The 12,966-nt window shown below is 37.6% G+C and overlaps 1 protein-coding gene and 1 pseudogene across 1 annotated transcript in view; both read left to right on the top strand.

The window, feature by feature from the left end:
- The window catches only part of LOC142353065 (NADH dehydrogenase [ubiquinone] 1 alpha subcomplex subunit 13-like), a 33,330-nt gene extending 20,370 nt beyond the window's left edge, over positions 1-12,960 (top strand). The window contains exon 2 of the mRNA XM_075405260.1: positions 12,633-12,960. Within this exon, the coding sequence (XP_075261375.1) occupies positions 12,633-12,875 (243 nt within the window). The 3' untranslated portion in view covers positions 12,876-12,960. The remainder of the gene's footprint in view (positions 1-12,632) is intronic.
- LOC142353437 (methionine synthase pseudogene) lies at positions 4,873-9,594 on the top strand (annotated as a pseudogene).
- Positions 12,961-12,966: the final 6 nt, after the last annotated feature.

Here is a 12,966-nt window from a genome sequence, read left to right as displayed (position 1 = left end):
GTTACGACCATGTGACGTCAAAACCACTTAGAATAGGATTTTTCATTTGTTCATGCAATTTCAACTGAATTGCGTGCGTGACGTCTTTTTTCACTCTTAGTAGAACTAGTTTTTTTTGTTCATTCGCGTGATTAAGTTTTTTGTCACGCGTGACTTACCTCACTCTTAAAAATGACTTCCTCACTTGGAAATTGACTTTTCTTTACTTTAATTCAGTGATAAGGTCAAGTCAATCTAAATGGAGGTTATTTGAAAGGAGCTAATAGAGACAGCAATAGCTTATACAGATTCTTAATCAAAATATAAGGTGTCATCCTCCAATGAAAAGAGTAAATTTTTTCTGTCTTTTTTACTGTTTTTACTGTTTATCTTTTTTTACTGAAGAAGGTCCAGGAATCTGTTGCGGCTATTTTCTGCAATCTGCCAGCTCTGTTCTAAAACTACGCAATTTGAAAAAAGTTGAGAAATCTTACACAATTTTTTTTCATTTTTTTCTCTTTTTCAAAAATGGATGTGTGAGCTCATTAAGGCTGACTGATTTTTTAATGGTTAGAATACTAGTTTAATTTTGCATGAAACAATGGTTTTGTTTGTATATGTACTTGTGCTACATGTAAAATAAGTTGAATTTTCCTAATTTTTTCATGTTTTTTTCTGGCAAATTTTCCTTTTCTTTTCTGTTGTTTTCTCTGCATTGATGACTTCTGCAAGGAGGTGTTAGCGTTTTGAATAGGCAGTTTTTTCGGCGGATATGACTTCGGGTCGTTTCTGGAATTCTGCCGGCTGTTTTTTTTATTTCGTCAAAATTTTTGTTACGACCATGTGACGTCAAAACCACTTAGAATAGGATTTTTCATTTGTTCATGCAATTTCAACTGAATTGCGTGCGTGACGTCTTTTTTCACTCTTAGTAGAACTAGTTTTTTTTGTTCATTCGCGTGATTAAGTTTTTTGTCACGCGTGACTTACCTCACTCTTAAAAATGACTTCCTCACTTGGAAATTGACTTTTCTTTACTTTAATTCAGTGATAAGGTCAAGTCAATCTAAATGGAGGTTATTTGAAAGGAGCTAATAGAGACAGCAATAGCTTATACAGATTCTTAATCAAAATATAAGGTGTCATCCTCCAATGAAAAGAGTAAATTTTTTCTGTCTTTTTTACTGTTTTTACTGTTTATCTTTTTTTACTGAAGAAGGTCCAGGAATCTGTTGCGGCTATTTTCTGCAATCTGCCAGCTCTGTTCTAAAACTACGCAATTTGAAAAAAGTTGAGAAGTCTTACACAATTTTTTCTCATTTTTTCTCTTTTTTCAAAAATGGATGTGTGAGCTCATTAAGGCTGACTGATTTTTTTTAATGGTTAGAATACTAGTTTATTTTTGCTAGAAACAATGGTTTTGTTTGTATATGTACTTGTGCTACATGTAAAATAAGTTGAATTTTCCTAATTTTTTCATGTTTTTTTCTGGCAAATTTTCCTTTTCTTTTCTGTTGTTTTCTCTGCATTGATGACTTCTGCAAGGAGGTGTTAGCGTTTTGAATAGGCAGTTTTTTCGGCGGATATGACTTCGAGTCGTTTCCGGAATTCTGCCGGCTATGTTTTTTTTTCGTCAAGATTTTTGTTACGACCATGTGACGTCAAAACTATTTAAAATAGGATTTTTCATTTGTTCATGCAATTTCAACTGAATTGCGTGCGTGACGTCTTTTTTCACTCTTAGTGGAACTAGTTTTTTTTGTTCATTCCCGTGATTAAGTTTTTGGTCACGCGTGACTTACCTCACTCTTAAAAATGACTTCCTCACTTGGAAATTGACTTTTCTTTACTTTAATTCAGTGATAAGGTCAAGTCAATCTAAATGGAGGTTATTTGAAAGGAGCTAATAGAGACAGCAATAGCTTATACAGATTCTTAATCAAAATATAAGGTGTCATCCTTCAATGAAAAGAGTAAATTTTTTCTGTCTTTTTTTACTGTTTTTACTGTTTATCTTTTTGTTTACTGAAGAAGATCCAGGAATTTGTTGCGGCTGTTTTCTGCAATCTGCCAGCTCTGTTCTAAAACTTTTATGCCGAAGCGCTAGTTAATTCCGGTAACTTGAGGAAATTTGGGACTGAGCTGATGGCAAGTTGTGTCTGCTTCAAAGCTCGAAATCCCTATATTCAATTGCGGGTATGCTTATGAACTACTGGAAGCAGGGTTGCATTTGTGTTGCATGTGAAACTCTGAAGTTAATAACTCAGTATTTTTGAGAGTATAATGGTGAATTTTAAATTCTAAATGAGCACTTTTCACAATCTTTTCATTTGTGGGTTTCTTATAATAAGTTCTTCATTTTTGGATCTACAAGCAGATTTTTTAAAATGATATTTGACCTTTGATATTTCAGGCATTAAATGGTTCTTTGTAGCCTGTGATATTTTTGTTTCTCATAGAATTTTACAAATTTTTGCCCTTTTTTGGCACTTATTTGTCTAAGTTATCTGTTTTTGATTGTTTTCTGGATTTGATTACTAGAAAGTCTTGTTTCGCACTTAAATATTGATTGAATGATTCGGTGGCGTTCAGTTTTTTGAATCCTGCAAAAACAATTAATTGCTTTTATGAAAAATTGTTCGACAATTTTTGCAAAATATTTTTCAATCTTAGATCTATATTTCAACTACCTTTTAATCTCTACAGGGGTATAGCTATATAATTTCATGCTAAATAAAGAAATGTATTTGTTTTCCTACTTCGTTGGTCTCAATTCTCGAAAACCAAGAACTAGTCAGCTTTTTAATGTTTCTGTCCTTATTTTCCGCATTCTCGCATGTGTCGGTCCATCAGTTTTTTGAGAGCTATAGTTTTAATGAGCTCGGCTTTTATGAGTTTTTAAAAATAATGTTTTTGGACTTTTACTTAGATTTTTATTTTGTTTGCAATTGATTTCATTTGACATTTGGGCACAGTATTTGTTTAACTGCCCTTTTCTTGGAATGCCGTTTGAGGTCTTAGTTTGATTTCAAACCATTTTTTCCTTTGAATTAAAATCTGTTTCTTTTGTCTTTTTGTTGATTTTTTTGGTTTTTCAACTATTTTGCTGGTTTTTAATCTTTTTGCAATTTTTGGCCCATTATTTTGTTTTGTTGAACTCATTGGTAATTGAGTTAAAGCTTCATGCCTTTAGGCTCTATTTACTATAATGGATGCAACTTTCTTTTGCTATGAGGTTTTTCTCTTTCTACGCAATTTGAAAAAAAGTTGAGAAATCTTACACAATTTTTTCTCCATTTCTTTTTTCTGCATTGATGACTTCTGTAAGGAGGTGTTAGCATTTTGAATAGGCAGTTTTTTTGGTGGATATGACTTCGGGTCGTTTCTGGGATTCTGCCGGCTGTTTTTTTTATTTCGTCAAGATTTTTGTTACGACCATGTGACCTCAAAACCACTTAAAATAGGATTTTTCATTTGTTCATGCAATTTCAACTGAATTGCGTGCGTGACGTCTTTTTTCACCCTTAGTAGAACTAGTTTTTTTTTTGTTCGTTCGCGTGATTAAGTTTTTTGTCACGCGTGACTTACCTCACTCTTAAAAATGACTTCCTCACTTGGAAATTGACTTTTCTTTACTTTAATTCAGTGATAAGGTCAAGTCAATCTAAATGGAGGTTATTTGAAAGCAGCTAATAGTGACAGCAATAGCTTATACAGATTCTTAATCAAAATATAAGGTGTCATCCTTCAATGAAAAGAGTAAATTTTTTCTGTCTTTTTTTACTGTTTTTACTGTTTATCTTTTTGTTTACTGAAGAAGGTCCAGGAATCTGTTGCGGCTATTTTGTGCAATCTGCCAGCTCTGTTCTAAAACTACGCAATTTGAAAAAAGTTGAGAAATCTTACAATTTTTTTTTCATTTTTTTCTCTTTTTCAAAAATGGATGTGTGAGCTCATTAAGGCTGACTGATTTTTTAATGGTTAGAATACTAGTTTAATTTTGCATGAAACAATGGTTTTGTTTGTATATGTACTTGTGCTACATGTAAAATAAGTTGAATTTTCCTAATTTTTTCATGTTTTTTTCTGGCAAATTTTCCTTTTCTTTTCTGTTGTTTTCTCTGCATTGATGACTTCTGCAAGGAGGTGTTAGCGTTTTGAATAGGCAGTTTTTTCGGCGGATATGACTTCGGGTCGTTTCTGGAATTCTGCCGGCTGTTTTTTTTATTTCGTCAAAATTTTTGTTACGACCATGTGACGTCAAAACCACTTAGAATAGGATTTTTCATTTGTTCATGCAATTTCAACTGAATTGCGTGCGTGACGTCTTTTTTCACTCTTAGTAGAACTAGTTTTTTTTGTTCATTCGCGTGATTAAGTTTTTTGTCACGCGTGACTTACCTCACTCTTAAAAATGACTTCCTCACTTGGAAATTGACTTTTCTTTACTTTAATTCAGTGATAAGGTCAAGTCAATCTAAATGGAGGTTATTTGAAAGCAGCTAATAGAGACAGCAATAGCTTATACAGATTCTTAATCAAAATATAAGGTGTCATCCTCCAATGAAAAGAGTAAATTTTTTCTGTCTTTTTTTACTGTTTTTACTGTTTATCTTTTTGTTTACTGAAGAAGATCCAGGAATCTGTTGCGGCTGTTTTCTGCAATCTGCCAGCTCTGTTCTAAAACTTTTATGCCGAAGCGCTAGTTAATTCCGGTAACTTGAGCAGATTTGGGACTGAGCTGATGGCAAGTTGTCTGCGTCAAAGCTCGAAATCCCTATATTCAATTGCGGGTTTGCTTATGAACTACAGGAAACAGGGTTGCATTAGTCTTGTGATGATAAACCTGTATCCTTTTAACACCTGCCGCATTTGTTCCTTATTATCTTATGTCAAGCTGGTCTTTTTCTGTTCTGTGAAGCGGTCAAGTTTTTGGATGCCTGAAGGTCACCTCTAAATTTGTTCAGCTGACTTTCTGAAATCTTTCTGTCGAATCTTTCATCTAAATTCGATCAAAGAAGTCACGTTAACATCCCTATCTGTGATATCTTAATTAAATACACCCTTCGGTCAGTTTGATCAGTGAAGTTGATCTAACCTGATCAAAATGGCCGCTTGCTTAGAAAGAAGACGTGTTTTAATCTTGCTTTGCTACTTAAAGAGAGGCTAAGTTAATATGCCTAGACATGCTTGTATTTGAGCTTTGGTTACTAATATTCGAGCCATGTATAGTCACGCAAACAGGTTTTATCAGGTTTCCTCGGAATTTTGTGAATGATAAAGAAGGGGGTTTACTTTAATTCTACTTAGCTATCGAAGTAATAAGCGTATTTCTATTTCACTTTATACTCCGTGGTTATTTCCACTGAACTGACTTGTTGCTTCTTGACATTTTATTTCTCTCATTTTGCTCTTTCGACTTCGCCCAAATTTCAAGTGCGAACTTAGACACTTTCAATTGTTCAGTTTTCTCAATTTTCAACAGGCTGATTTTGCAGAACTTGCCTCTATAAATCGGTGTGAAATATTTAATACAACAAATAGGAGCATTTTATTAGATAAGTATTCGATCAACGTTATAATAATATCGATTGTATTATTTTAGAGGCTAAATTTGGCATAAAAGGTCAAAAACAACTATTTTCTGCGCTTTTCAACTTTATTTGCCACTAAGCGTAATTTTGAAAACCGCTCAAAATGCCACCACAAGAAGTGCTAACGAGTGGAATTGCTGACAAACAAGTTACACAGGAAAATGCTTTCGAGTATTTGGAAAGCACAATGCGCGAGAGAATCATGGTATGTGACGGTGCTATGGGAACTATGATCCAAAAGTACACATTGGAAGAACACGATTTCAGGGGCTCTGTTTTCTTGGACCATAAAAAGCCTTTAAAGGGTAACAATGACATTTTGACCTTGACCAGACCGGATATTATCTACGAAATTCATAGGCAGTATTTTGAAGCAGGCGCAGATATGGTATCCACCAACACTTTCAGTGGAACTTGGGTTGCGCAAGCTGATTATGGATTGGAACATATTGTCTACGACTTAAACAAAGCTGCGGCCAAATTAGCATGCAAAGCCAAGGTTGATGTTATGGCGAGTGATGGGATAAGGCGATTCGTTGTGGGGGCGTTGGGTCCAACCAACAGGACGCTTTCAATTTCACCCTCGGTTGAACAGCCTGAATTCAGAAACATCACTTTTGACGAGTTGGTTGATGCTTATGCAGAGCAAGTGCGTGGTCTGCTGGATGGTGGCGCGGATATTTTAATGGTGGAGACAATTTTTGACACAGCCAATGCTAGAGCCGCTTTGTTCGCTATCCAGAACCTGTTTCTGGAGGAGTACGAGCCAGTACCCTTGTTTATCAGTGGAACCCTTGTTGACAGAAGTGGCCGAACACTTTCAGGTCAAACTGGTGAAGCCTTTCTGATCAGTGTTCTCCATTCAAACCCTATGTGTGTTGGCCTAAATTGTGCGTTGGGAGCTACCGAAATGAGACCTTTTATTGAGGCAATTGGCAAGAACACCTCCAAATTCGTCATTTGCTATCCAAATGCAGGTTTGCCGAATGCCATGGGTGAATATGACGAAACGCCGGAAATTTTCGCTAAGCATGCTTACTCGTTTGCCAAAGACGGCCTGGTCAATATTATAGGAGGGTGTTGCGGTTCCACTCCGGATCATATCAGAGCTGTGGCGGAGGCTGTTAGACCTATCAAGCCTAGAGTGCCGCAACCTGAGCAGACTGATTCCAACATGCTTCTGTCTGGTCTGGAACCAAGGTCAATTGGACCGGACAGCATGTTTGTCAACATTGGCGAGAGGTGCAACGTTGCTGGATCTCGCAAGTTTGCAAAACTTATCATCGATAATAATTACGAAGAGGCACTTTCAATTGCCAAAGCCCAGGTTGAGAGCGGAGCCCAGGTGCTGGATATAAACATGGATGAAGGAATGTTGGATGGAATTGAAGCGATGAAGAAATTCTGCAACTTGATTGCGTCTGAACCTGAAATCTCAAAAGTTCCACTTTGCATAGACTCGTCCAAATTTGAAGTTGTGGAGGCTGGTTTGAAGTGTACTCAAGGAAAATGTATTGTAAACAGCATTTCTCTCAAAGTGGGCGAGGAAGAGTTTATGAAGCAGGCGAGAACCATCAAGAACCACGGAGCTGCAGTTGTTGTGATGGCTTTCGACGAAGAGGGACAAGCTGCGGATCGAGATCGAAAAGTGGAAATTTGCTCTCGCTCTTACAAAATTCTGACGGAAAGAGTCGGTTTCAACCCACGTGATATCATTTTTGATCCGAATATTCTCACTATTGCGACTGGCATGGAGGAACATAATAACTACGCGGTTGATTTCATCGAAGCTACCAGACTTATCAAAACAACACTGCCGCATTGCAAGATCAGTGGAGGGTTGTCCAATTTGTCATTTTCCTTCAGGGGGATGGAACGAATTAGGGAAGCAATGCATAGTGTGTTTCTTTTCCACGCGATCAAGGCTGGAATGGATATGGGAATCGTGAATGCTGGGAATCTTCCCGTGTACGATGATATAGACAAGGAGTTACTGCAACTGTCGGAAAATGTTATTCTTAATAAAGATCAGGAAGGCACTGAGAAGCTGCTGGACTTTGCTAAAATGTATGGCAAAAGTGGGAAGAAAGATGAAAAGGCTGATTTGTGGAGAAATGATGATGTGGAACAACGTCTGGAGTATGCCTTGGTGAAAGGAATCGACAAGTTTGTTACTGAAGATGTTGAGGAGGCCAGACTCTGCCAGGATAAGTACCCAAGACCTCTGAACATAATTGAAGGTCCCCTAATGAATGGAATGAGTACAGTGGGCGAACTCTTTGGAGCTGGTAAAATGTTCCTGCCGCAAGTTATCAAAAGTGCGCGGGTTATGAAAAAAGCTGTTGCGCATCTTATTCCATTCATGGAAGAGGAAAAGGAAGCAGGGCGCCTTGCAGGTATTGGAGGCGATTGTGTAGCATCGAACGCTGGAACCGTTGTCATAGCAACTGTCAAAGGAGATGTACACGATATTGGGAAGAACATTGTGGCAGTTGTGTTAGGGTGCAATAACTACAAAGTGATCGACATTGGTGTCATGTGTTCATGTGAAAAGATTCTCCAAGCTGCGATGGAAAACAACGCTGACATCGTGGGACTTTCGGGCTTGATTACCCCTTCTTTGGACGAAATGATTCACGTTGCTAAGGAAATGGAGCGAAATGGTCTAAAAACGCCATTGTTGATCGGAGGAGCTACAACGTCCAAGAAACACACTGCCGTCAAAATTGACCCTGCCTATTCTGAACCAGTTATTCACGTCTTAGATGCTTCTAAGTCGGTTGTTGTTTGTTCCAACCTATTGAGTGATAAACAACGTGAAGATTTTGTGGAGGATATTGTAGAAGAATACGAAGAGATCCGAGATGAGTTCTACGAAACATTAAGAGACAGAAAGTATCTCTCCATCTCAACTGCCAGATCAAAGAAACCCCAAATTGATTGGGCTGAAGTCCCCCCTGTGTGTGCCCCATCATTCTTAGGAACAAGAGTTCTAAACGACATTCCAGTTTCAGCCGTCATTCCCTATATTGACTGGAAACCTTTCTTCGATATTTGGCAGCTCCGAGGAAAGTACCCGAACAGAACGTATCCAAAGATTTTTGACGACGAAGACGTAGGCGAAGAGGCCAAAAGAATTTTTAACGATGGCAAGAAAATGTTGACAAAAATTGTGGACAAACGACAGATCCATTTAAGAGGAATTCTTGGTTTTTATGCGGCTAATAGAAGCACCGATTCTGAGGATGATATAACATTGTACGCAAACGAAGGCAGATCAGATGAGCTTTGTACTCTCTATGGCCTGCGACAGCAAGCAGAGAAAGCAGATCCAACCGATAATTACTATTGCTTGTCCGATTTCGTAGCACCCTCGGGAATGAAAGACTACGTTGGCTTCATGGCAGTTTCGGCGGGAGAGGGCGTAGAAGAAATGTCTGAAAACTTCAAAAATCAAGGCGATGACTACAGCTCAATAATGATCAAAGTTCTAGCCGACAGGTTAGCCGAAGCATTTGCAGAGTATCTTCACGCCAGAGTACGAAAGGACTTTTGGGGATATTCACAAGACGAAATCTTGTCATGCGATGATTTACTCAAAGTCAAGTATTCCGGAATCAGGCCAGCACCTGGCTACCCCACCCAACCTGATCACACCGAGAAGTGGACTATGTGGGATGTAATGCAAATCGAAGAGAAAACTGGAATTAGTTTGACAGAATCGCTTGCAATGAACCCTGCAGCATCTGTATGTGCTATGATTTTAGCTCATCCGAAGAGCCAATATTTCTCTGTTGGGAAAGTTGCGAAGGATCAAATTGAAGATTACGCAGCTAGAAAGAATATGAATATCACGGAAGTTGAGAGATGGCTCAGATCAAACTTATCCTACGATTGCTGAATATAAACTACTTTTTCTTTAGTTTGTATTATAAAAGTTCTAATAGAATCTGTAACTTTTATGTTTTGCCTTGGTGTCTGGAAGCAAGTGTTGCAATTTGTATTGATCTTTTCTCTCTTTTTTTGTTTGTGATCGTGCTCTCCACCATTAAGCGGAATTGAGTTTCGCACGACGGTAATGGGACGAATATGATCACTAGTCTTGTAATATAACAGGGTTGGCGCTCTTCACGTAGCAAGTGATCTTCAAGTTGCTATAAGTTCTTTCTGCTAGTTTTATCTCCGAAATCTGAGACGTTCTTTGATTTTTGATTAATTGCGCTCAATTGAAGTTTGAAGCAAATATTCCTATGCTTTCTCCAATCTAATAGTTCTTTTGACTGAACGATTTGACTTCTTGACTGACTTTTTCTCATTTTGCGTCATATATATTGTTCTTATTAATTGCTGTCAAACGAAGTTTGTAGCAAATATATTAGTTCTGTTGGTCTTTTTTAATGCGATTTTTCGCTTGACCGAGTTTTCGTCCGACCCATTTGACTTTTCGTCCTCAAAAACGGGATAAAATGGTAGCGCCCAGCGGGCATTAAGTTCTCTTAGAGCCTTTTCAGCTCACTAGTCTCCAAGTATGCGATTCACAGAAACTGTTTTGGAGACTTATACTTATGGTGTGAAGGGCGGTTCTTAGAAATTGACCCCCATAACAAACTCACACACACACACATATCAGTCGCCTTCCCCCACCCCCCCCCCCCCCCCCCCAATCCCCATCCCTGTACAGCGTTCGGGCCGTAAGGGCCCCATGCAGCCAAAGATAACCTGCCACGTCCCCCCCGCTGCGCTCACCTCACACCCCTTCGATTAAGCTAAAGGTAGCCTCACTAAACCGTGTCTAGCTGCTGACAAAGCCAATTGCTCGCCGGTCGTTTGAGAGCAAATTGCCCGACGTTAGTCGGCTGTTTCGGATTTTTAAACGGATGCGATGAATTGGTGGTATTTAAAGAAAAGTTTAAGAAATCCGCTGAAACTGGTTTCGTTGCTCATTTGTGAAGCTAAGATGGCTGTGCGTGTAAACTCCCGCCTGTACTTTGAGAGAAAGTGGACTGACATTAGGCAGTTATGTTGTTAAGTTGTATATTTAATATCCGGCACAGTGATTTGGGCAGAGCAATTATTGACTTTCTCATTGTTTTTTACCATCCAAGGGATTGGAATTTTTCGGGGATTGTATTACTCATTTTCAAATTATCCAATCTTTCAATGGGCAGGTAATAATTTCCATGATTGTAAGATTTTTCAAAGCTTATTTGGTACTTTTTATTCTGCCTGTTCTTCTATTTTTGCTGTCTAGTTTCTTTGTGTGACACGGACAGGTCTCATAGGCTTTCTAATAAAGCGTTACTGTGTCATTTTTTGGTTCCAGAGTATATTTTACGTTTTTAAATAACTTAACCTTGTTTTCAAAAAATCAAGAATTTTTAATCTTCCGTGGTATTTGTTGTTTTTGTCGTTATTAGAGGTGTCGTCCAAATTCTAATGAAGCAGAATTTAATTTTTTAACTCTTTTTGGTTCATAATTTATGCTTTTCATTATTTTCAAACTATTTGTGTTCTTAATATGATAGTTTTTAGTGTGTTTTATTTACTTTGACAGCCTTTGTCTTCAAAAACATTAGTTAACTTTTCAATTGCCTACATTTGTATTTTTCTAAATCTCCTTCTCCTAATGGTATTAATAAGAAGTGGTTAATGTTTTCAGGTAAATTGATGAAAGATGACTTTTTTGAAGGATTATATAGCATGCTGTTGTTTGTTGTGATTACTTGGACACCACTAGTTTTCTTTAAAAAAGCTAAAAAAAATTCGAGCTGTCTTTGTTCATTTTGGTGTAGTTCATATACTTTGATGAACAAAAGCTGTTCTCATTGGCTTGGTTCGGATTGTAATTAAGGGCTTGACCTCTTATTATTTCTTTATTTCGCCGCGTTCAAACCATGTATTCGTTCATTCATTCAGGCAATTCTTTGACTGAATTCTTTGCTCAAATTTCCCAGCGTTGTTACTCGCTCTCAAATCGAGTCTTCTTTATTGGCGTTTTACAGTGACTTTAAGTTTATCTCAATCCAATTGAAGGTTTATGAGGATAACATTACTGTAGATCAGTATAAATAAAATAAAAGACCGTTAAAATTATTAGAAAAGCAATTTTTTTGCTTGCATTGTTGTTGCCCATTTTCGTTGGTACTTTCAAACAACATATCTACAAAACTATTGCTGCTATATTCTTGCAATCTGCCAGCTGTGTTTGATATAGTTAGGAATTTACCTTCAATTGCGCGTTTAAATGTGATTTGAGGTGCTTCATTTGGCGCGCTGTTTTTGTCTCGAATACAGTCTCCCAATTTATCAGTATTTATTGAGATCTTATCTTAAGTCGGGACAAAATAGTGGTTACTAATTGCTCTCAAACAAAGTTTTGGATACTATTTTAGTCATGTTGGTCTTTTTAGTGCCGTTTGCAGTGATACGGATTTTTCATCTATTTTTTAAATTTTTCTTTTGACTTTTTGTCAAAAGAAACGGGATATTGAGGTAAAGATAGTGGGCACTGAGTCTGCGCAGTTTTTTGAAGCCCCAATAGGCTCTAAGTAAGCAATACACCAAAACTGATGAGACATGAATGAAGGGCAATGTTTGGAATTTTTTGACTCCGTTTTTTGTTCCGCAGGTTTTCGCTAAGAGCTCAATATTTGGAGATTCGAGAATTTAGATCTCTCATCGTCAATTTGTCCATAATAAAAGGGCCTACTGTCGTTGCTTGTCATTTGAACTGACTTCAGTCGGTGTCGCAAATATTTGGTCAACCATTCTTAATTTAGCTGTCTCTTGATTGTTATCGCTTCTGGAGTATTTTGTTAGATTAGATTTAGTCGTATTTACTTGAACTAATTTTCCCTGTTGAGGATCCAGCGGCCCTTATGGGTAAAAGAGCATTGCTTTTAATTAGGCTTGAGTCCTAAACCTTTTGTAAGTAATTAAATTTTTACTATTTTAAGAAAATTATATATTTGATTCTTTTTGGTAAGAAAAACCAACCGCTAGTTACACCTCAGTGTCCAAGAGTTGCATGTGTATGTTATTGTTGAGTGGTTGTTGCAGGGTATCCATGCTCTGCTAGTCGCGGAGACAGGTAGACGAATGTTGAGAGATCTTAGAGAGTCCAGAGAGGTAGAAGCAGCTGTCATGAAGGACAACCCCGACTGGATAGTGGGGGAGTCCCAATACTACAGTAGACGGTGGCCTCACAATATCATGGGCCAAATATCCACTGACGATGTGCGAACATTCGAATCTGATGGTTCTAAATCCCAAGAAATTACGGCAGAACTATTTTTGGTGTAATTTTTGTCGGTGCCGTCACAGCATTATTTGCCGATAAAATTGTTTAAATGACTGATTACTTCATTAACCTTTCATATTTTTTAGATTTGTA

The sequence above is a fragment of the Convolutriloba macropyga genome, chromosome 14, assembly GCF_964194025.1.
Source record: "Convolutriloba macropyga chromosome 14, txConMacr16.3, whole genome shotgun sequence".
In the NCBI taxonomy this organism is placed as follows: domain Eukaryota; kingdom Metazoa; phylum Xenacoelomorpha; order Acoela; family Convolutidae; genus Convolutriloba; species Convolutriloba macropyga.
This window is presented reverse-complemented; position numbering and strand designations above follow the sequence as displayed.